The 25,494-nt window shown below is 36.6% G+C and overlaps 1 protein-coding gene across 1 annotated transcript in view; it reads right to left on the reverse strand.

The window, feature by feature from the left end:
* Positions 1–25,494, reverse strand: part of CALCRL (calcitonin receptor like receptor) — a 69,682-nt gene that overhangs the window by 18,177 nt on the left and 26,011 nt on the right. Inside the window, exons 2-8 of the mRNA XM_075511892.1 lie at positions 14,909–15,008; positions 13,733–13,877; positions 12,103–12,213; positions 11,033–11,145; positions 7,825–7,916; positions 2,060–2,186; positions 315–468 (exon numbers count right to left, since the gene is read on the reverse strand). Of these exons, the coding sequence (XP_075368007.1) occupies positions 315–468; positions 2,060–2,186; positions 7,825–7,916; positions 11,033–11,145; positions 12,103–12,213; positions 13,733–13,877; positions 14,909–14,959 (793 nt within the window). The 5' untranslated portion in view covers positions 14,960–15,008. The remainder of the gene's footprint in view (positions 1–314; positions 469–2,059; positions 2,187–7,824; positions 7,917–11,032; positions 11,146–12,102; positions 12,214–13,732; positions 13,878–14,908; positions 15,009–25,494) is intronic.

The raw sequence follows: 25,494 nt of genomic DNA on the forward strand, positions 1-25,494 counted from the left end.
GAGATGAGGAACAATGAATAATTACTTCTTAATGTCTTTTTTATAATAGGAGACTATTTTCTCTATACAAAGGAGGAGTCGCTTCCTGACTCCAGAAACACATAATCTCTCTTTCGGCAAAGATAGAGGTACATACAATTTCCTACGTTAACATTTCTAAGCCTGTTAAAACACTACAGACAAAGAAGAGGGGTGTGTGTCATCGTTGTTCAAAGCTACCAGCTCAGAGAAGCAGAGGGACAGATGTTCAAATTCTCATGAAAAGGAGTAAGAGATTGCATTAGCCTGAAAATGCAGAACGTGAAATTGCATACCCCAGCCAAGAAGGTAATACCACATCAAGTGTTGTTTCTCAGCAAAAACAGCCACCACAATGAGAGTATGCAGGTAAATGCCTTCACACAGCATCCAAAAGTAGTTGCAACCCATTAGGTACAGGTAGATGAACTGTGACACTTTGCAACTAACCTGTAGAAAAAAGAAGAATACAATATAAATTTTTAAGTTGCAAAAATCTCAGAGCTTTATTTGCAAAATGGAAAAAAAATACTGCTCAAGTCAAATGTTAATGCTTATTCTGTTTTTCACTACAATTACTTTTTTTTTTTAAATAGAATTTTCATGGAATTACAATTCCATACTTGATCGTGACAAAAAAAGTTCGTAACTGAGTCTGTATTTCTATTATTCAAACGTGAGGACCTCGAGATCCTCAAGCAGGATGGCAGAAAGCTGTAATGATCTTTTCCCTTATTGCAGACATTGCCACATTGGACCATTCCAATCAATAGGGAATCCTTAAATTATCTGATGGTAACTGCACAAGAAAATGTACTTTGGTGAGGGTAATCCCCTCTTGGTTTTACCAATCACAACATATAACTAGTCCAGAGAATTATTTATGTTTTTAAAATGCTTACAATACTTCCAATTTTAACCTAGCCATAACTGCACTTACGGCCAGTTGAGAACTTGCATAGTAGGTTCTGGAAGGAAGCCCTCTTGTTGGCATAGATTTGTATTTAGCTTCATTCAAAAGATACTCTTCAATTGAAATGTTATAATATAACTTATTGTGCAGGCTAAAATTTGAGGTTGTGAAGAAGGAGCAATAGGTGACTTGCAAATTCAGACACAGTAGATCCTTTTTTTTTTTTTTTTTTTTTCTCCTTCTGAAATTGCTGTGTGTTTGATTGATCTATTTCTGGCACTTAGCTTAAAACAAACCAAAGATCAGTATTGTTTTACCATGTTCTGCTACCTAACTCACTTGATGATGATTATTAGCAGCTATCTGAAGCCTATTTTCCAGCACTTTGATGAGCTTTTACAGGAGAAAGAGGATTTATCTTTTTACTTGATTCAGCTTCTGGAGTTTTGCCCTAACTTTCACAGAATTTAAATTTATCTTCCAAGTCTAAATAAAAATAAAGCCATAGTTAGGGATTTGTTTGTTTATGTATTTCATTTTCAGGCTCTCCTGTTGCTATAACTCCTAGCCTTTTGGGAGAGGCTACTGATTCACTATTATCAGGAAATGAGAAAGAGAAAAATCAGACCCGAATGGACAGCTTTTTTATTTTGCTTTTTACTTTTGGAATATAAGGGTCAGCTTTATCTCCCTTCACAAAAAAATTAATTCTTCTCATTTCAACTGAAGATGGCCAAGTTAAAGCCATAAGAAAGTAGCTGACATCCAAAATACAAAACATTTTTTACTGCCCTCCCTTCAACTGTCATAACCTCACTGACATAATCTAGAATAGGCTACTTTCTTGCAGTTGTTTCAGTGCAAAAGTGATTTGTACCAATTCAGAAGAGCAGTTCAATATGCTCTGTCTCCTAGAGCATTTTTACTATCTCGAAACCTCAAATGTGAAATGCCCAAATCATTGTTAGACATCTGTTGTAATACGTAACATGGACACATCGTTACTGAACATTTTAACCTCACTATATATGACATTTCATCAAGTATTCATGTCTCATTTATCTCTTCTGTGTTGCTGAAGTTTTTCACATACAAATCAACAAGGCTGCCAAATATACTTTCACTTACTGGATTAGTTGCAACTAACTCCTGGTTGTTGGCAACTGCGGTCAATGAAATTATTGTTACAACAGAGTTGCAAACAAAAGAGAAAAACAGATTTTTATGCAGGGTAATCCTTTGGCAACTCAAGCTCCTAGAAAAGAGAAACAAGAACAAATGAATACACGGGGGAACAACTGTGTGTACTTGGGGACAACTGTGAAATTTTGCAATACGAGAGCTCTTTATTTTATTAAGAAGTCTTACATCAACCCTTTCTTCAGCTCCAGTCCAAATTTAATAGAATGATGTGAAAGGTAACACCTTCCCTTAAACGCCAACAGGAGGCAAAGCAAGTACATTCAGTTTCAATATGTCTACAATGAAGGACCTGCTTTGTAGTGGCTACCTAAAAAAGATTTCAATAGCAATAATATAACATTTCAGAAGATTTATACCTTTTTTTGTTAGTACCTGAAGAATTTCCCAATAAACTATCATACCTGAGCTTGAAGAAGCTGTCTTACTCTATGTTTCCATTTACCCAAACCTGTTAAGTTTTTTCGAGGATAATTCTCTTTTACTCACATTCTTATATTTTTTCTTCCTTAATCCTATAGCTAGAAAAATACCCAAATAAGTAAAATAACTCAAATCTTATCTTGACTTTTGTATATAACGAAGTGATAAACAGCATATAGAATACAATTACAAAAAGGAATATATAAATGCATTTAATTGTGTTAATTTTCAAGGTTTGCTTTTAATCTTGCAATAAAATTAAAGAGAAAAATATATTTGGAAGGGCTTTCTTTTTGTAAAGCAGAGGTTCAATAATATTAAATAATACTAGAAGGTGAACATAGGCGCAGCAAATCTCTGTTTACCTGCCATTCTAGAGAAAGCAGGTCTAATTTAGTGCCATTCCAAGAGGCAGGAGTCCTTCTCATTCAAGTCTTTCCAAAGAAATTCAGCTTTACAGACAAATGTAAAAGAAGATAGAAAGCCTATATGGATATATAAACAATTCAGATCATTGGGATATTAAGGCTTAATGCTAAAGATTCCCAAAAGAGCAAGTAACAGCCATTTTGTTATGAAAGCAGATGATCAGTTTACAAAGTTGGGTAAAAATGATTCTTTTAGATTTAAGTTAGGGGGTGCGCAGCACATAGGAGCCAACTGACTCGATCAGAGTCATACAGCACAGCAGTGCCGGCAGTCAGGAACAGAGCCCAGTTTTGCAGGGTAAGCATTGCTCAGAGAAACCTCTCCCGCACACAAAGAGAAGTGATAAACACTGTGGTACTGTGGCCACTCAGGAAACACTCTTTGGTTGCTTCGGAGAAAGCATCTACTAAGCCTGTGCTGTAAAGAGTCTGTGCTTTATAATCGCACCTACCTACCTCCATTTTATATATAAAATATAGCCAGCAATATAGAGTGCAGTTGATTGACAAAATGAAATGACTAACTGGAGGAGGAAAATCTATCACTTACACACGCAACTGCTCTTCACTGTTAGAGAAATTAGAAATACATTGACAAGGTCAGTAGGGGACAAGTCTAACTTGTCATGGGGGGGGGGGGGGGGGGGATCACGTTTTCTAGCCTTTTCAAATAGCATGCCTGGAAGAAAAGATAAAGTGTGGACATCAGTGATTCATTTTTAATTTGGGAGGGCAGGAGGGAGAAGAACTTTATATTTTGACAGAGAAACGCAGATATGGAATAGTCACAAAAGCCAGAGGAGTATATTGAAACCTGTTGAGAACGTGACAGATGAAACAGGAAACAAAATGACCCCACTGAACAAAAGAGACAGTCAAAAAAGACTGGCTATAGAGGAGGCTGCACTTCTTGGTTGCCTTCTTTGCAACTATTGCAAGAGGAGCGTATGAAGCATCCCACAGATACATGGGGTAAGTTAACAGGTTCAGACACGCGCAGTGGAATACCCTGAATTAGGCAGTTTCTGCAAGTCAAACCTTGGAGCCCTGAGACATTCTAAGCCTCATGTCACTAAATATGGGGGAAGGAAACCCCTCTAGAAGCCAGTGCTGCCATGCAGCACAAGGAACTACTCTACATGAACCTCCGGTTGCCAAGTTATTTGCCTGAAGAAAATAGAAAAGAAAAAGTGTCCAAAATACAGAACACAGGTTTGGATAGGAATTAAGTGATACAGTATAGTCCATTAGGCTTTTTAAATTTTTTTTCTTTTGTTTTAATGCCCATAATGCATAAAGCTGTGATTGTTATAATATGAAGGGGTTTATGTTCTTTGAAAAAGTATTTTTGTAGGTTTTTTTTTTCCTATATGGTTTATATATGAAAAGAGAGGCAACACTAGATTCCAGCTAAGGGCTTTCTGTAAACAAGTCCTGAAGAACTCTGGAATTCTGTCTGCTTATTGTTAAGATTCAACGCAGAGGCAAGGAAAAGCACGTACAGCTACTGGGGCCATCTCTCAGGGTCATCCAGCAGCTGTTCCTGTTGAATATGCAAACACACCCATCCACACCCACCTCCACCCATGCATAAAAGGACTGAAAGGATCACTGGACAAGAAACAAGAAAGCAAGACTGATGACATTTAAAAACGAAGACTGCTTTTGGTAATAAAAGGATTTTTTCCTAAGCCTCCCCACCTTCCCTCTCCTGTTACCCTTCCTATATTCCTTTTTCTGACTGTTTTTCTTAATGACATAATATCCTTTAATCACTTAATTCTCATAATTATGATCTAAGAACATTTGAATGACCTACCCCTGGATTAAACCATGTGCAGTAAAATAAAAAAGACCTGCTGCTAAATTACCTATTTCCCTTCCTATTTTGCCTCCTGTATGTCTTGGCATTAGGGAAAAATTCATTTCTCTAATACTTCTCCAAAAGAAAAAAGGTAACATTTTGAAAAGCTCCTAGATATGTTTGAGATCTAATTTTTTAAGGTATTCAAATACTGCAAAATTCGACCAGTGAGATCCACATATGCACCTACGGGGAATTATCCGTTCAGCTGAAATGAACTTAAAGTGATTTAGGAACCTCCTCTCTCTCTACCACTCTATGATTCTGTTGTTTGCCCCCTCTTTAAGCATAGTGTTGCTATCCTCTGAGTGCTGTCATGTGATTTGACATGATGCTTGATCAACAACAACTCCTTTATTGCAGGTGGGGTTTTTTTGTTTGTTTGTTTTGGGCAGGCATCTTTCAAATTATAGCTCCCCTTCCTCTGAATTCACTGGTTTTTTAAGTTTTCTCTTGCCTTGTTTTTCTTTCTTTATGAAAACCATACAACTATTTTAACAGAAGATTTACAATAAACACATGTATGATCTAGAGTATGTAACAGAACAAGAAAGCAGAGCCACTGCAAGAAGTTACTTCTATGTGTCACTGATGAATTTTCAGAGAGGAAGATCCAAGTTTATAGCCCATTTTATGCTATTAAACCAAGAACTCCAATCCACTTGGGGAACACAAGTCACCAACTGGACAAGTATTTCCAGTGAGTCAATTTTCTGAAGAAAAGACCAGAATTTCAAATGAAAAAATAAAATGCACAAAAACATTTTAATCTTAAAAAAAAATTTTCATTCAAAACCCAAATAGTTGGTATTTGAAAAGCTGAAGATATTTGAAAAAAACCTGTCAGTTTTCCTATGGAGAAAAGTACCACCTTTCTAGTCAAACTTAAAGATATTCTAATGGTCAACAATCCAGCAAATGTCGTCTGGAAACTATCAATCGACTAACAGAATAAATTTTTTGGAAACATGACAAATTCAAAGGCACCCCCACACAACAGCAAAGAAAAAAGTCCACCTGTTAAAGCTATGAATAATTATACAAGCTTCAGCCGATACATAATACATCCTGGTATTAATCTAGATCCTTAAATACCCTTCTGGTACTAAAAATACTTTAGAGGAACTGTACATCTCAAGAAAACAGCTTGTGGAGGACCTTCTTTAGCTTCCTTTAAATCTTGTAATTTCCTTTTATATCCCAACATAACCACAGTCCAGAAAGTGTGGTCTGTGGGTCTGGATTAATTCCACGTGGTTCTCTGAGGAGAGACGATGCTTCTACCAGAGGGGAAAAAAATCCCTGGAGGGTTAGACAAACATGACATAGTTGTAATGGTAGCAAAGAAGATCACCTGCTCTTGCAGTAAGTGCCACAAGCCAAGATGAAATTGGCTTGGTTTTCATATCATACTACAGAAAATTCATGCTTTACTGTCTCTGAACTTTTAAAATCATATTGTATTCCAAATCTTTTTGTTTTCTCCGAGAAGCCTATGTCAAAGCATTTTTCCTGTCACATTAGATTTTTAGGCTGTTAAACTTTTTGTGACATTTATAGCAACAGAATAGCCCTTTTTTATGTAAAATCAAGCTTCTTATAAAGACTCAGAGCCATTTCACATGTTGATTTTGTGGAAGGAAAGTGAATTTGGAAATGGTAAGCATTGTTTTTACAGGTCATATGCAAATAAATTGATTAAAAACCACAAATGTTTTGGTTTGTCCTCATGAAAAGAAGGCAGAAAAAGCTGAAAGGTCATCTTGAATATTGGTTTTCATAAAGAGAGGGTACAAAGTTGAAACACTCTGGTTTGTTGGGGATTTGTGGAAATGTTGTCCCAGAACCTGGGGAAATAATGCACATCTAAGTTGGAAACACTATATTCAGCCAGATGTGACTAAAAAGGATAGCTTTTTATCAGATATCTGCTACCCCTACCTAATCGAAGTCCAGAGCATGAGAAAAGCAAAATCTGAGCTAGCTCCACAGTTGCTCTTGTGTGTGCTATTCACATTTAAATGTTAGGAAAAAATAAAGCATGGAGTGAGACGGTAGGGTATAGTGGTAAGAAATAGGTAAGACCATAGAGCAGATCTATATTATCCAATGGAAAATGATGCAGAAATGATTAAACTAGTGCCAGTTAACAAGGAAAGCCTACACTGTGCAGTGCAGCATTTGGCAGAGATAACAGATTTTAACCTTTGGTTAACATTTTTGGTTTCACCTTTCTACTAAGCCTCATCAGCTTCTTTACGAGAGAGAGAGAGAGAGAGAGAGAGAGAGAGAGAGAGAGGTGTCTTTCATGGGAAAGAAAAGTAAGTTCACAAAATGTGAAGTAATAAGAACACTAATTTTAAAAGACCTGTGCATTATATTACAAGTTGTTGTGACAGTGGTGATACACTGCTCAAACTTTCTTTCAAGAGAACATAATAACTGTTAGTGGATATGACATAACTGTCATCGACATAATACGGTGAATAAAAAAAACAGGATTATTTTTATTATTCCCATTCCTACTGGAGCTCTTAGCCTTACTTTCTTTGCAGTTTATCATATTTTGTGGCTACCTACTTTGGAATGTTAGTGTACCTATCATATGTCATCAGTATTTTGGTTTCCATTTGCTCTTTAGTTTGGTTGATGCTTGGCATATCCACACTGTAACTTATTATTAAAAAAATAAACCCAAAACCACAAACCCAAGACAAACAAACAAAAATTTTCCCATTTTCCCATTTCCTATTTTCAATATATTGTACAGTTTTTGGTTTGCAGATTTGGGATTTTAGGTTTCTGAGAAAAGAAACCTAAAGTTCTATTACAATATAATGTTCAATGCCAAACCACTATACTGACTTTCTTCACCTTCTTGCTCCCTCTAATTTCATTGGGATGGCTGGTGTTTCAATGTATTGAAATTAGGATTGTTGCAACCGCTGATATTTGGTCAAGGATTTAAATATACTTACTTAAAATAAAAGAATATGCCAAGAGAAATCAGAAGTGATGCAATTGAAAGACCATGTCCGATGATGGCCAAGTAATACAAATTCAGAGCAGTCTGCAATACAAGAACAAAACTGAGCACCTGTGATGCATACAGAACTGTTGTTGATAGAGCACATACTTATACATCTCTTCTGCATATAAAACAACTATAATAGGATTAAGAAAATAAAAACATTACAGATAATGATGATAGAATCCTGCAAATCAACATCTTTCTAAAATCTCTTTCTGTAGGACTCACAACAGATTTGTTGAAATAATCACTAGAACCTACCTCTTATCAGTTAGAACATTAGGGTTTTAATATATAGTGCTATGTTTTTTCTGAGTATTTACATAAATTGGGCTATTTATGCTACTGTGCTGGGTGCATTCCTGTCTGAGCCTTGATTCATCTATTAACACAACTCTTAAGTAAAACATATGCTTCCTATATGAATTTATGTATTTTTTTTCCTCATAGAAGGTTTTTTTCTTATCATTTAAAGATAATTCCTTCAAAGCAAGCTGTGATTATGATATTGGAAATTTAGTGTTCATTCAGCATTTAAGGAAGGGCGTGAAAAAAATTAACAATGACTTAAAAATAGTAAGACTAAACAGTCTTGTTAAACAAGCCTACAGCCAAATTATAGAATTATGAAAAGCTGGGTGGATACAAAAGGTAAAAATGAGGAACTAGTAAATTAATATTTGGAATATATACAATATGTTACCATTAATTCTTTGAATTAATAAATATATTACATCCCACTAGTAACAAATCCCTGCTTTCAGTCATAGAATCTGCCTCAAAATTTCTCTTGTTGCGTTAAATGTAAGATTATAATTTTGCACATAAGGAAATGAAGATTTTCAGGTTGAACCTTATACTATCACAATAAAGCATAACTATCTGGATTCTATAGGAAGAATTAGAGCATACATACAAATGCTCACGTACTCCAAACTGTATGCATCCTCTGAACTTATTACTCCAATTTAAGATAGACTAACTGTAGCTTGCTACGTATATTGACTTTTGATATAATACAAAAAGATATTACAAAAAGGTAAAGCTTTAAGAAGGTTGTAGGATGAGACAAGGGTACCTCTTTCAAATTATCATTATTTTAAAAAATGCGATAACTGGTTGGTTTTTTTTTTAAAAAAAAAGCAATGCAATAGGTTTAAGTGAAGCTTTCATAAAAATTTGGAAGTGAGAAGAAACAACGGTTGCCCCTGAAACACTAAAGCTTGGGTACATATACATAATGACAGCCTTTCTATGACAGGTCCACATCCCATATCACCACCTCATTCAGTGACCAATTTAGGCAAAGGTGCATGTTAAGGATGTGCATGTTAAGATTTCTGCACAATTTAGAACTGGCATGAAACAGTGGTACAGCAGCGACTGCTGATGAGGGCAATAACAATAAGAACTGAACAATGGACAACAGTCACATGTATTGTGCATTATCTAACCCGCCTTCCGAGCAAAGTGAAAAGATAATGTCGTTTAATGTAACAACACATAGAACTGTAGCAAGCAGTAAGGCTTTCTTCGGAGCTATTATTCCATTTAAACAATAGCTTCTGATGCATGACAGAGTTGAAATATGCTGGCAAAACAGCCCGAGGGAAACTAGCTTATTATTCATAAAGAAGGACCTGCAAGGATCCGCTCCTGTCTGAATAATATTCTCTCAGTCTCCAGCCAAACATTAGAAAGAATCAATGAATTATAGCATCTCTGCCAGCAGAATTAAACTGCCATTAGCATATTCAATGTCTCATGATTTGAGAAAAAGCAATACAAGAATACCTTATTATCATCTATTACCACCTTTTCTCAATATGGTTTCTAGGTAAATACCCTAAAGCACTCTTGACAGCAATGATGCAGGCAGTTAGGATCTCTACTAGGTGTCAGTATTCTTGACACCATCTGCTATTATTGAGCTGTTTTCCATGAGGTCCAAATTAATTTACAGTCTATCCTGATCTGCATTTTATATTCCTAGTTCTTGGGCATTTACAGTTTCAATTTACTGCTTCTTCCCATGACTGAATGTTTCATAAACATAAATAATATTAGTGGACATACGGGGGGGGGGGGTGCAAAATATGCAATTTTGCTCATTGTATCCTCACATATCTCAGAGAATCTCAGAGGGCATTGGAGGTTTACCACATTTTTTTAAATTATTTTTATTTTTCTAAATCTGTCAATGGATGGGCATCTTCAAGATAAACTGAAGTCTATAAAAATACCATCTATACATATACCCACACGGGTATGTGTGTACATAGAGTCTACCTTTGATATATAGAAAAAAAGCATTTTGCTGCCTGGCCCGAGATAATTTTGGATGCTTGCAAAATTTCACTTAAATAAACTCAAAGTATAGGTTTTCCATTCATATGAGCAGCTTAATATCTCAGAAACTGAAAAAATGGCACTTGGGAACCAGAACACAAGACATACACAGGAAAAGGATCACAAGGAAAAACAAACCCTATCTAACACTTCTCATTATTTACTTCCCTTCGGCCTCCCAAAGATTCTGTGGTGAATCCACTCAACTACAGCTTGCCTACACTTCTGTAAAAAAGAAAAGATTAGCTCTGCTTCTCACACTGGGGAAAAAAAAAACAAAACCAAAATATCCAAACTCGACTTAAAGCTGCCTTGAAGATATATTAGCCCCAAGTAAAACTCTGGTTGTGCACCTACTGAAAATCTGTCACCATGACTTAATTGGATAAACCCATGCACTCAGCATGTCTTCCAGAGATGTGCAAACCTCCTGCAGTTCTGCTGAACTTGGACCCTACTTCAAAATCACAGAGCAAAATGTAAAGGTCTGGTCTTATAAGGGATATGCTTTGCTTACCGGCAGATGACTGTGGATGACCTAGACAAGTACTAGTACCCACACATTTAAAATACCCATAAACAAAAATATGTTCATACTATTCAAGCAGTTGAAATCAGCTGTAAAAGACAAAGCAGGTGGGCTGGGGTTTTTTGAGTCTGTTTTGCACAATTCATCGTTTTTATTCAACATGCTTTCTTCTTTTTGCATTTTGATGTTGCATCAATTCTGCTGCCATTCAAGTTTTGAAAGTTGTGAAATTGTTCAGATCTGTTTCTTAACACTGGTAACATGCATCCTTTCCTACCTTCACTTTTTCATGCGTATAGATATTACACTGGGTATAGTTTGTCCACGTCCTGTTGCTTTCTGGGTGTCGAAACCAATTCCCACTTGGATCACAAATCTTCGTAACTTTTTCTACAGTCAAAGTAGATGGAAAGAAAAACCAAAAAGAAAAACAAAAGAAAAACACAACAGTCAGCACTAACTTCTACTTCCTGATGCCTAGTATTTAATGAAGAAAGACTGGCAAACAAAGCACAGCTTTATTAATATGACTAGAGAGACATTGCTTGTTACTATGAATTCTGAGAAACTAGAGGCCATTGCTTTTGCTTGGCAAGGGCAACCAATGATGTGTTTTTCTTAAGAAAACAAATAGATTTCCCTCCTCCAATCCAGTAAGTATCAAAATATATCAAACTAACTGTTAGAAAACTACCAGATGAAGTGACAATAATATTTAAATGGCTCATTTAACATCCAAGATCTAAACTGAAGTCTGACATCCTACCACTGTAAATTAGGATCGGACAGGCAGAAAAGCATCAATAGAGAAACTGCTCAAGAACCAAACTGGAAAATTTCTGGGACCACATTATGATTTCTATCATCAAATAGAAAGAGGCATGAAAGGACCCTGGGAAATACCAAATGCAGCAGAAAGATACAAGAGCGGAAGTCTATGACATTTTCCACATGCTCACAGATGCAAAATTTAGCCTACAGAAGGAGGAAAAGATTCACTTGTGCGGGAAACTCTTGTCGACTTCAGCTGCTAAATTGAGGTAAAAGAATGTCATATTTCTGCTTGTCTGTCAGAGAGAAAAGTTTATCTCTAAGAGGAAAAAAAACTGCTATCTAACCTCAATTTCTGTTTCCTAATCTACAGAATCCCTCAAGGACATATTTCAGAAAAGAAAATAAGTAACTTGGAAATTTTCTATGTGATAAAGGGAAAATGCAAATAATGGGTTTGGAGTTACTGAAATTCTGGAGCATTAGTGACTTGAGTGGGGCAAACAGGAGGCATCAAGCACCCAAAACCTCATTTAATTATGAAATATGTTGATGTAGAAACTCATGCACAGTTACCTGATGGGTTGAAATCCTGAAAGTAGTCAGGACAACGCTGTACTGACACAGTTCCAGCAGCAACATCACTCCAGCACAACCAGCCATCCCATGTCCTGTTACAGTAAGGACCTGCAAACAAGTAGAGACCTGATAATAAAATAACAACCCTTCTTTCATAATAGTCTTTCAAAAGTAAGACATAAGACTGCATAAGGTAAGTTTCTCACTTGCAGCAATGAGGAAGAAAAGAGAAACATAAGATTGAGCAGTAGTTAATTAAAACTCCACTTAATAGAAATAGTTCCTTATATGTACATTTCTTCAAACACATTTTAAAATCCATCATCATTCACCTTGAAATGGTCTACATTGACAATTTACAAACCTCAGATCTAGAGCACAGTAGGCAAAAAAACCCTAAATCAATTCAGACCAAATAATGCACATTAACAAAGAGCCTTAAGCTTGCAAAGACCATTTTGCTGAATTTATTTACATTTTGGATGTGTACCAAGGCTATACATGTTTACTAGTTCATTGAAAACACAGTGGTATCCTAGAAGCCATCAGAAAGCCTGGCTGGGAGGCAGACACAGCTCCTCTGCCTCAGGCAGAGCTGAGCCTGCAGTGGTCATCGTGGACAGGCGCTCCTCTAAGTGCTCCAGGGACAGGGAACCCACAGTGTCTCTCAAGAGCCTGTTTCAATGCCTCATTGCACTCACACAAATTTTAACATCTAAAATAAACCTCCCTTGAGAATGAGCTGGGGTTTTATAAACAAATCCTTTCCCAAAAGGCATGCAGAATGACTGACCCTCTCTACAAATTTGAAGATGTTTTTAGTATCTCCCTTCACCTTTCTTTTTAAGACTTAATAATGCCCCCCATCTCACAGGCTGCATTTTTCAAACATCATGTAATTCCTCCTCTTCTCATGTGAAGATTTTCAAATTTGTCTAGATCCTTCTGAAGCTGTGATACCCCAGGCTGGACATAAGCTTACACGGTCATACTTGTATCCATTTCTGACCTCCAGACATTCAGTTCCTCCAAAGAATCATTCCAAAAGAGAAAAAAAAACTCATTGTAAAAGAATACAATTACCTCTTCTTGCCTCAAAAGCCATTCAATATTTCCAGAAGTTATAAAGTCAGAAACAGTGAATACAGTGACAGGTAGAGTTACTGAGGTTAGCTCTGAATGAGTTATCAGAAAAAGCATTAATGACACTAACACAACCCTCAGAGCAGGAAAATTATGTGTATCAAGATACTTTCAGTTTTTAAAGGCAGATGTGACCAGGGAGACAGAGGTATTATAAGAGCATGAAATGAAATAAAGTGGTAAGATTAATCAGTCATCATTTTTTAATCTGGATATCTATTTAAATTAACATTTTCTTATCTCATCAGAAATAAAAGCTTTGTGTTATATAAGAAGTGGTGCTATGAGTAGGTAATATAACATATTACGTTATCTTCATGGATCCCAAAGTGACATTTCCAAAAAATGGTACAAATACAGTTATAGCCTGAAAAATGATTGCTACCAAGACAAGAAATGAATATAACTAAAGGATCCTGAATTACTGTAATTATATCTGTTGACCATTTGTGTTTGTAAAACCTTATAAGAAAATAATCTCTACCTTCTTTCCTATGAATAGGATCTTGCATAATTTTCTGGTAGCATTCATACTGTGCTGTCATAATTTTATTGCGTGTAACACTCAGTTGAGTGAAGTCTTCCGTCATATTCTGATGCCCTTCCGATGGTATAGCGGTGGCAAAAAACTAAGAGGAAAAAGACTTTTTTTTTAGCAAGTCACATAAAAACTCCAAGATAAACTTCCTAAACTTCAATCTTTTTAAATATTATATTTTAAATATTATTTTACTGAAGGAAAATTATCTTCAAATCTTATTACTGACAATATGATTTTGTGTTTTTCTGGTTAATTTAGCAATTATTCTTACTACTGAATCTTGACAAATATCTCCTGAATGAGCATGGGGGAGTAACAATCTGCAAGATTTGTAAATAGTAATGGAAAAATGCATAGAAAGCACCAAGACAGTCGGAAGCATATAAACAGCTTTTGCAAAATCCAGTAAAATATATATCGAAGTTACATTAGTCTAAAAGGCATTTGAATCAGGCCCAAAATGATCCTTTATGAAAACGGAATTTCCATATATTGTGTGCACCTAAGCTTCTGGCTTGTTTAGAACTATTTGGTTTCTCTATAGTCTTGTGAACCATAAAGTCAACCCTCAGAATACAAAAAGGTATTTAAAAGACATGACATCCACTTTTATAGTTATTAAAAATAATTACAAAATATTAAGAAAGTGGATCTTGATCAAAATCTGAACCTTTTAAGTGCGTTTTTAAAAGAAGTTAAATATTTTATGGGAAGCTACTAAACTTCATGGAAAAACAAAGCTGCAGATTGAAATACATTACCACTGTCATACAAGGGGTGAAATTAAAAGTTCCAAGGATGTCCTCTGAATCTGAGTTAGAAGGCTCCTCCACTCTTCCTGGGGTCTGCATAGTACTGCTTATATGTCACTTGCCAACTGTTACTGTAAAGTTCTCTGCTAGCAAAGGATATGCTGGGTTCCGCAAAGGTAAATACTATTTCTGTTCCCTTACCACAGGAATTAAAAGGAGAACAGAAGGTAGATAAAGGTCCTGCTGTGCAGAAACTACATTTGAACACAAGATTAGTTGTTTCTGTATTTCCATATTAATAATTTCTATGGTATTCTGTACACAGTTGTTAAAACTGGAAGTGATTTAAAAAATTCATAAGACTCACCATAGTAACCGATAAGAACAACAGCAAAAATGTGATCCAGTTTTTTGTCATTTTTATATCCGGTGCAGTGAATTTTATATTGTAGTTGAATGAACTCAAACTGCAATGGAAAAAAAAGTAGGAAGAAATTTAGTAAGTCATAAAAGCCAAAACCGATAAAAGACTTCATATTTTCCTTCTGAATTAAAACAAATCAAGGGAGGTCCTCTCAATTTGTATTCACGCATGGTGACACCATGTGATGTACATGGAGGTGTACAATATGATGTGAAAAAAAATGCACTCAATTCACCAGCAGCGAATTCCAGCAGCAGGGTTTTTCCTGCACTGCTGCCTCCATTGCCTCAGCTAACACCAATGCTCCAGAGGGTTTGTCTCAGTCAGGTAGCTGGTATCAACTCTTACAGATGTGTAGCAATTAGCCCTGAGATATGAGTTGACTCCTTGACATCTCTGCCTTTGGGCAACCATAGCAAACTGCAGTTTAGTTTCCTCTATAGTAGACTTAGACTTTCGCAAACACACACACACACACACAATTATTTCCTGTTCTCTTCATACCAGCTGATTTTTGATTTTGCCATTTCTGGAAGAACTGATCTAGTTAGTAGCTGCTTTGTCTTGAAGTTACAAGTTGGCAAGGATGACAATGGCAATGCAAGAATTAATTGTGAGCTGTAAAATAATTTCTGTATCAGCAGTAACTGTAAACTAGTTTCTTTATCTGCAGTAGCTGCAAACTAGTTACTGTATCTGTAGTTTGAAGAGAACAGAACTACCCAAAACAGCTATAATCGTCTTACAGTGCAGACTATTCTTGGAATTGATTCTTGAAGTGTAAAATGCACCTAAAATATACAAAATTATTTATTAAGCACCTAGACCATAAGCCTGCTGTGACAACTCCCTCAAAAGGAAGGGAAATGTGTAAGAGATTTCTCATGCAATATTTCATTGTGTCCTGAAGTATCCTGAGAAGATCACAAAGCTGAGCCTGGAATTGAAATGAGAGCTTCTCTTCTGCTTGCATGGTAGCAAAAGACCTCTCCACATTTAGATTAAGTTATGACAATGAAACCACCTTTCAAAATCTAAGTATCTCGCTGTACTAGCATTAATGAAGCTATTATCAGCCAAAATAAAGGGGACCACATCTGAGTGAGTTTAGCTCCCTTGTACAGATTACTTCACTACAAATAATACAATGCTACTTAAGATATAAAACTCATGTACCCCAAAGGTCCCTCATATACCTAGCTCAAAGATCCTGGCTGCTACCGAATCAAGAAGGCTGTTGGGCGCTGAATACCCATACGCAAACCTTCCTCCTGACCCAAGCCACGTTCTCCCTCGGGTCACACTTGCTCTTGTCTTTGGAAGTTTTTCTTAACCAGCAGTCACGTCCTATGAGAGACTGGAGGGTGACAACAACTGATAGTACCTTGGTCAGCAGAGGTAATTTTACAAAAAGCCCATCCTTTTAAAAAAAAAAAACAGCTTAGTCACAAAAAGAAAGCATTCTATACCTACTTTTTTCTGCTTTTACACTGAGACTGGGTCCTCTTAACGCAACTATAAACAGCATTTTGTAGGCAATACTGACTATAGAATATGAGATCACTGCTATTTATTGTACAGCTTGATGCAAATACAAGAAACGTGTTGTAAAATCAGTGACTGTTGTGCCTGTTTAACCCAGACAAAAACTGTATCAGTAATCTTCCCTCTATTTTTACCACTGGCATGCAATCCTCTAACACTGATTGCTGGAAAATGCACAGGTAATTCAGCGAGAGACTGAAATTCAGATGTGCTGTTCTGATAGTGTTCTAAAACACTAACAGGAAGACCAACTAGCATACATGAAATATATTCTCAGTTTGAGCTAATACTTCTCTGGAAAATCCACATGTGAAACAGCTAATTGTAAAAACCACTATCTGTTAACTAAAGAAAAGTCTAAATATCTGTGTGTAGTGACTAAAGATTGACTGAAAACCGAATACAAATGGAGGTATCTAAATTAGCAGAGAGGCAATATGATTTCAATTCTGCATGGTAATTGGAGGCAAGGGAGGTTAATTCAAACCCATCACAAGTTTCATTCATTTACAGTTGTGTCTGTTTACCTAGGAAGGGAAAAAAAACCACTGGCCTTCTAAGGAAATTGGAATTAACTACTTGGTTGTAAAGTAACTGAGTAATCTTCTCTCTCTAAAGTACACCAAAGCACATCTGCACAGGGTTAAAACCCATAAATGATGTGTACAGGACAAGAAAAGACACCAATCAAGTAGAACATAGCAACCATAATTAGCGTATGTTTCATACGTATACAACAGTTCAAAATAATTTTCTCTATAATAGTTCCAAAAATCCTTATGCTAAAACAAATGTTGGATGACAAATTTAAAATGCATATTCAAATATTGCGATCACTTAGCCTTGCTTATTTTTATTTATCTAAAAGATACAATATCACATATATCACAATATCACAAATATACAAAATTATTTATTAACCACCTAGACCATCTATTAAGCATAACCCTGCTGTGACAACACCCTCAAAAGGAAGGGAAACGTTTAAGAGATTTCTCATGCAAGATTTCATTGTGTCCTAAAGTATCCTGAGAAGACCACAAAGCTGAGTCTGGAATTCAAATAAGAACTTCTCTTCCGCTTGCATGGCAGCAAAAGACCTTGGATTTCTGCTTGCATGGTAGCAAAAGACCATGGAATCACGGCAGAATTTATCTGCTTTGATTCACAGTCCATGATTATTTCTGTTTCACAGTATCAAAAGTCACCCCTTAGCTCAGTTCCTTTAATGGTCTAAATCTTTTCATATATAATGGTTTTGTAGACACTTCCTATCAACTATTCCAGTGTCCACTGCTAAAATATTAATTCTTCCCAGGAGTTAAAAGATTAAGACTGTAATTTGCTCTATGCTTTCCACTCATTTCTCACAGTTGCTAATTGCAAAAAACTTTATATAGAGATGAAAAAAATCCTTTTCTAAACATCACTACTTTTGGACTTAATTACAAAATGCAGGATGAAGGTCATTAAGATGCCTACTTGGACTTCAAGAAAGCATTTCTTGCATCACTACATGAATTCATTCACTCAACATTTATTGCAGTTATTCTGGACAAGAACTTTCACAGGAAGATTAAAAACTTTCTTAAGAATGGACAGCAATGTAGTCCATTGATTGAGGTAGCAAGCCAGTATTGCTGAGAAAGTCAGGCTGCTTTTATTATTCATCTGTTCTGATGAGATGCAACCCAAATATAATTCTCAAAGTTCTCTCCCTCTCAGGGCTGGGAGGTACTAGATGCACAAGGAAAAGGAATTGATAATAAGAGACCCATTCTTAGGTTGCTTTAAATAATAATGCTTCCCAAGTTGTTCTTCTGCTATTAAATATCTTTGACAATTCTACTGTGGGGAAGAGAGGACAACTGTATTAGATTGAGATTAATTTGAGTGTATTGAATGTTAGCTTGAGGGAAAAGATGGTGGAAGCTTAGACAGAATCCCCTGACTCCACTCTGTGACGGTGGGGATCTGAACAAAAGCCAGCAGGACCGTGATCGGCATGATAGGTACTGAATGAAACTGTAAGTCAGTGGACACAACACTACACCTACCAGCAGTCCTCTGGCTTACGTACTTTCCCAGTAAAAGGAAGCGTAAGTGGGAAGAGAATGGGGAATTGCAATAGCAAATCAGATCTTCAAAATCTCATTTTTATTTTTAGTGCATGTTGTACTGAAGACTGGGATAACTTAAAAAAAAAAAAAAAAGAGAGAGAGAACTGCCTGTTTTTTTCTCTTTATTACATTCTCTGTTACCCAAATTAATGATACTCCAAAGGCCTATATTGTGTTTGTCACTGATAGCAGTGACAGCTACTGAAGAAGAAGGAATTCAAAAGGAACTGCAAGCTGAACTTAGCCAAAATAGTCACTGGTATAGCTTTAACAGATGTTCACATTTCTCTTCCTCCTGCTTTCCCTACAGAGCCATCCTGCCTCATCAGCTGTTTCTACTTTTAACCTTTTCCCATCCTCCCAAGAATAAAAGTCATCCTTGCTGAGCTCCAGACACTTCCCATTTCAATGATACAGCAAAAGGGTTAAAAATAAGTCGTCAGCAAGAAAAAACATTTTTTGAACTTCAATCACCTGACCACATTCAGACCAAAGGAAAAAATCACAGGCAGCTTCTACCTTAAGCAGTTGCCCTTAAGTCTGACTTCAAGTGAGAATGCAACTCTGTAGGAGTGGGATAGGAGGGAGAGTCTACTTATGTCATTGCATGTACATTCATACACATGTACAAACATTTGTGACTAACTGGTGATCTTTGATTTGCCCAGGAAAAGAAAACAAAAAAAAACCCAAACCAAAATCCAAACATTTTCAGTATAAATTACATATCTTGCTGTGTGCTATAATCTTGCAACACTAAAGTTGAACGTGTGCAAATATGGATGTATAGCCTTCCTCTCTGACTGAAAATGGGGGTCAGAATGGTTATGTTCGTGACCACCCTCCCACCCCCCTGCTATTGTTCTAGCACTCCCTGATTTTGTTTTCTTGCAATATATCTCAGAAATAGCTGTACATGCTATTTTATTATTTCTGGTTCTTTTTAGAGGGAGGCATACAACTCAAAGTATTTAAAACTCCAGGCAATGTTTGCCTGTTTCAGCCCAAGATACAGACAAAACCAACAAGCTGGAAAATGCCCAACCCTTTTCAAGCGTCCCTAATTTGAATTGCTGTAGTACACTGTTAGAAAAAACCAGTAGTCTCAAATGGAATTACAGATAGAGCCTTCACTTACGTCTCCACTCACATAAACTTTCTGGGAAATAATCTGCCTGCAGAGGGGCAGATTCTCTTCTAACTAAAAGGGATTTGCAAGTAGGCAGTACCAGCCAAACATTAACACACACCAGATTCATTTAATCCTGAAAGTGGACTACAAAATCTCCACACTTATCTTAGAGAGCAATGCACGGCAATTTGGAAATCTTCCTAATCAGGTAAAATGCCCTCATTTCTGAGACAACCTCTTCTGCCAGGATTTGGACCAAACTGCTCTGATGGTATCACGTAATAGCTCACAGCTGTATGTGTGGGATTACTCCATCCTCCTAACACGGAGTTAAGGCGGCTCAAAAATAATAGTTACGGAACAAATCTAATGAACTCTGGGTAGCCCAGTTTCACAACACTAGAATTCGCTACTCACCACCACTCTGAATTAAGACCCAGGTATCAGCAGTTACAGACTCCTAAAACAGGTGAGACAGGAGATCAAGAGAGTTTGATCCTCCCTGAGACAATTTTTACAGTACAGAAGCATAAGCTCTTCACAGCTTCCAACAGATGTCATTGCACTATTCTCTTCATTCAGTCAGTGACAGGGCTTGGTTTTTTCAAATGTATTCTCCTTCACTTGAAGGAACTGGTATATTACCTAAATATGTCAGATCTGTATGTCGCTGATTTTACAAAAAACAAAATTTAACTTACTATACTGGTTTAAAACAATGGTACAACTCCATTGCGATGCTAATGGAACTGCTATAAGAAGGCATTCCTACCCTCACTGCAGTTATTCTTTCAAATCCCCAGTGTGACCTCCTCTCTTCAAATCACATGGGGCACATGTCAGGAAAAAAAGAACACCACAAAATAAAAAAAAATGCTCCTAATACTATTTTGAACTCATTAGGAGTACTATGATAGATCATTGTGTGTACCACCAACTGTGGTAGCAAGCAGCATCATAAAGACAGAACACTGCAAAGAGCTCGTCTGAGAAATGCAGTGGCTTACAAAGCAATAAACTGAGATCCCTTCTTGCACTGCAGAACAGAGGGGCCTATAGGGTGCAGGAAGACCTCCACAAGTGAATCAGTAATTAGATTTGCAATATTTGTATAACCACAATGAAAAGTACTATAGGAAATAAACCCCAAGTTTATAAACAAGCCAAGTTTCTTTAGACATCTCATTCTCTGAACCCACAGCATTGCTTACATGCATGGAAACATTATTAAAAAAAGCCACACTGAAACGTTCCTCCTCCTACCTTTCTTTCCAGCAGTTTTTCCTAGAGAGCAGTTGTGGCACAAGGCATTTACTCTATTCTTGAGGATTAAAATAAATAAAGAAGAAACAGAGTGGCATATCTCAATTTTACTGTTCTATTATTTTATAACAACTTCATCACGCATTAGGTGGTAGTTCAGCTCGGTATGAGAAAGTACTCACTGAAAGTACTCAGTCACCCCTTGAGCCACATGCTATGCATGTCTCAAGGTCTCGGGCTTATTGCAAGTAGAAAATTAGGTCTAGTTCACAAAGATGTTTCACATCTTTTATTCTCTCTATTAGCATGCAGATTTTTTTTGTTTTTGTTTTTGCATCACACTAGTTGCTTGCCAGAGGCCTTGCAGAGATTGCAGAACCATCTGTAGATAAGATTACACAGATTAAATTACTTGTGTACTTTTTCCCATTAATAGCTTTTGGCTACTGTTCAGCTAAGTTTTGTCTCCTGCACCCAACAGAAATTACTAGCAGTAATTGACAACATTCTTGGCTAGTTCTAATAATACATAACGTCATAAGAAGCTATCATAGAGCCATGGTGGAGCTAGTTTTTCCTGGGGAGGAAGGAACCCTCGCTATTTTGTAACACTTTTCTTCTTCTGTTCAGTTCACAGGTTTGGATGACATTGTAAATTATCCTGAGAAGAAACATGGGCTATGGAGGTCCACTTAAAAACCAAACCAACCAAACAAACAAAAAACCAGAAAAAAACCACCACAACAAAACCCTCCAAATGAGGGTTTGGAGGAGGAAACGTCCACAAGGTTCTTCCCCTGGAATGTTCTGCAATTTCTGCTCTTGGGCAATGTAACTCCTCTCCACATAGCAGACTGCAGAGGTAAGATGTTTTTGCGTCTTTGTCCATCACACTAATTTTAGTTCTTTAAAACAGGATTTCCACTGATAAAGAAAGGTAAGAGTATTTCCTCCTTGCTTTTACATAGACAGATCTTCTCTAGGCCTCTGTGCTTTCAATGCTTTTTCTATAAATTATGAAGGCTCTACCCCTCCTTCTCAAATATGATGAACTTTCTATTGACTTAAGAACATATGAAGCCAGCAGGAGCAAATGCTGCAACTGCATGTGGAAGATAGGCAAGGACTCAATTACAGTTATAGTTACAATTCTGCAGCATATCTAATTGTGCCAAATAAATGTATCATATGAATGTTAAAAATACCAAAGCAAAGCAAAATTATTTAGGATAAGTAAGAGACACAATACTCCACACTTCCAAAATAATTTCACAGTGTTTTCTTTGTTACAGTATTTTCTGCCTAAAGTACTGATTATTTTATCTTCTAAACAGAAACCTCTATCAGAGTCTGGTAGTGCAATACAGTATAACTTTCTCATTTCTAACCTGAAATGAGAGAGCAAGAGCTGGCACCTAACATAAAACAACCTTTACTGCAGAAATCAGTTCCCCAGTAACAGACTTTACATATTTTGTCAAAATACAAAAAACTCAGGATAATGTTTCCCCCATTACTTACATTTTTTAAAATTATAGTATTTTTCACACTGTCTTATACAGTGATACTAACACCTAAAGTGCTTCCCTCTTGAGGAACTAGTTGTTAAATGAAGGCAACAGATTCTGGCAAAGCAAATCTTTACCCACAGACTGACATGGCTTATTCTCAGAGATGCAACTGTGATTTCCAGTAGTTTACAGTTATTAATGCCTCCAAATTTTTCGGTGAGTGCTATTTGACTATCATTCTGTAAGCACGTCTTATGCTTACTTTACAAGCTTAACCCTTGCCACCCCATAGCCCTAACCCAATCTGTACCTTGATGTCTAAAATCCATCAACATAGATATATATGTTATTAGGCATAACTCACCAAGTTCAGTTCAATGTTCTGTAAGCCATGGCATTTAAATTCTGTAGCATTCATTCAAGCACAAAGAAACTTAGAAGGAAAGCTGCTCTGCTGAACAGTTATCTGTAAAAACGCTAGAGTGGCCACTATCAAACAACCTAGAAAAGATTATTAATGGCAGTGAAGGTGACAGCAGAATAATGAATTATTAAATTCCAATAGCTGATTAAGATGATTTAGTGCTGGCACTTCTCTTTTTTCTACCATATTAATTTCCTGCTATAGTAATTTAAAAATGTAGTTAAAAACATATTCAGTAAACTTTCCTGAAATTTCTCTTCCTCCAAAGCAAATGCTATGCTGTGGCAAGGATGATCCAATTACCATGTTATTTTAAATACAAGGGGATTGCTCATGCCATTCTCTCTTTTCCATGGATTTTATGCTATGAAAAGTTGGAGAGCTCCCACATTCTTATTAGGTATATTTTAATGCCTCATTACTCTTTGCCAATCTGTATTCTTCATGCGTTCAACAAAACCCCCTCCCCGTAATTGAAACTGGAGCAAGATATCCACAGAGATACACAGAAAAACTTCATGGGCCAAACCCCAAAATTCATATGGATGTGTTACTAATGTGACCTCAAACCCAATTACACAGTATAGCAAAGCATCGCAAGTATGCCACTGGAGCTATTGAATCTTCCTGCCTGAGCCCAAATTCTATTGCTTCATTCCAGATACATATCAAAAACAGTGAATGTCTCAAAGATTTTAGGAGAGGCCTTCAGGAAACACCGAAGGATGTGGGGGCAGCCCTTAACTGAGAGCAGACATTGACTTCTTTGCTATGACTCTAAGGCAGAGAACAGAGGACCCTAACCACGTGCCCTTATTTAGAGAAAACAAAAATGTTTTCCATCTTGCTTTCCTCAGCATGCACTTGCTGATACTAATAACAAAAATGTAACCTGCAAAAAGAAAAAAAAAGTTATCTAGATACAATTATATATGGACAACACTGTTAGTCATATGATTTAGTTTCAGGCAGTCCTGCGCGGAGCAGGCAGTTGGACTTGATGATCCGTATGGGTCCCTTCCAACTTGAGATATTCTATGATTCTATGATATACGTGAAAAATATGGTATATTCCTCCAAAAGAAGATTCCTCCACCTCCAAGCAAAATTATTACTGTTCTGAATTAAAACAATGGCAGTATGAATTTATGAATTCATCAAATAGACCTTAACACTTGTACAAAAACCCTTGCTCAGATGTCTGAAGTTGTTTTTTTCCCAAACATTGCTGCTTAAAGGCTGCAGAGGGTGAACTGCAGCTCTGTGCATCCCTTTCAGTCAGTGTTTTTATTTGAATGACTCTGTTTGATGCTGTTTACTAAGTAATGACCCAAAAGAGATCCAAAGGTTTCTTTGTGAAAATGTTTACAGCATGAAGTCATTTTCTCAGCTGGCTGAGTTTTAAAAGTTTTTTGTTATTTCTTCATTGGCACATGCTAATTTTACAAGAACAGTATTTCCACAGTTCAAAAGACTTTTCTCAAGGTCAGAACACAGCAATAGGAATGGGAGAATGGGTTAACTAAAACGCACCAGGACTTTTGTTTTTTTCAGAGCTTACCACTCAAGCTTTTTCTCACTGGCCCCAACCCTGTTCGGCAGTTAAGCATATTCTATGAAACTCACAGGTTTTACAGCAGTTTCTTCTAGATTCACAAGTAGAAATGCGAGTATTTACACACAAATATACACAAACGTGCTCTCATTCAGTTACAAATACATTTTTATAAAGTTTTAGAATATGTTTTTTCATGAAATTATTAATTTTTAGGTAGACCATGCCACACCAGCAACTCAGAGCAGGATGGGGAGGGAGCAGGTGGCCAGGAAAGGGAACTGCTTATGCCAGCATAAACACCGTGCTGCTGCAGCCACTACCTCAGAACTGGTGTCCTAACTTTGGGTTCACCATTGGTCAATGACTTGAACAGAACTGATAAACCAAATATAGATAAACTCCCCATGGAAATGTCAGAAGCACTGTGGTCTTCTGATTTTGTGTTGGATTTCTTTCTTTTATTTATTTATTTTTTTAAACCATAATACAAAGAACTAAAATATCCCCAAAGCAGTTTTCTTTTCACCAGCAATAATTTTGGTCTGGCTGGGAATGAAATTTCAGATGGGAAGTTCATGCCAAATATCAACATTTTCTCTCGTGGGATATTTCTGATGCATTTAATATTCCCAAAAAGTTCAGGTAAATTTAAGCAGCTTTAGAAAAATTCATCTTGGTACACTTATTCAAAACAAAATAAACCACCAGCTACTTCAAAGCCTTTCCCAGGTCAACCTAAGTCACCACAGTTCAGAACATTTCCTCTTAAATTTAAAATTTCACATGCCAGAAGTCAAAAGTGCAAGATCTGGAATATTTCACCCTTTGAATATTAGACAATATATGTTATACTGTGCTAAATTATCAAAACTACTAATCCGCCCTGTAGCAAAAGCCAAGAACAAGCAGCAGCCAAAACCAACCTTTTGAATTCTAGTGGTCTGAAGCTTGTCTCCTTTGCTTTTAATTAGCTACA

Source organism: Mycteria americana, chromosome 9, assembly GCF_035582795.1.
Source record: "Mycteria americana isolate JAX WOST 10 ecotype Jacksonville Zoo and Gardens chromosome 9, USCA_MyAme_1.0, whole genome shotgun sequence".
Lineage (NCBI taxonomy): Eukaryota > Metazoa > Chordata > Aves > Ciconiiformes > Ciconiidae > Mycteria > Mycteria americana.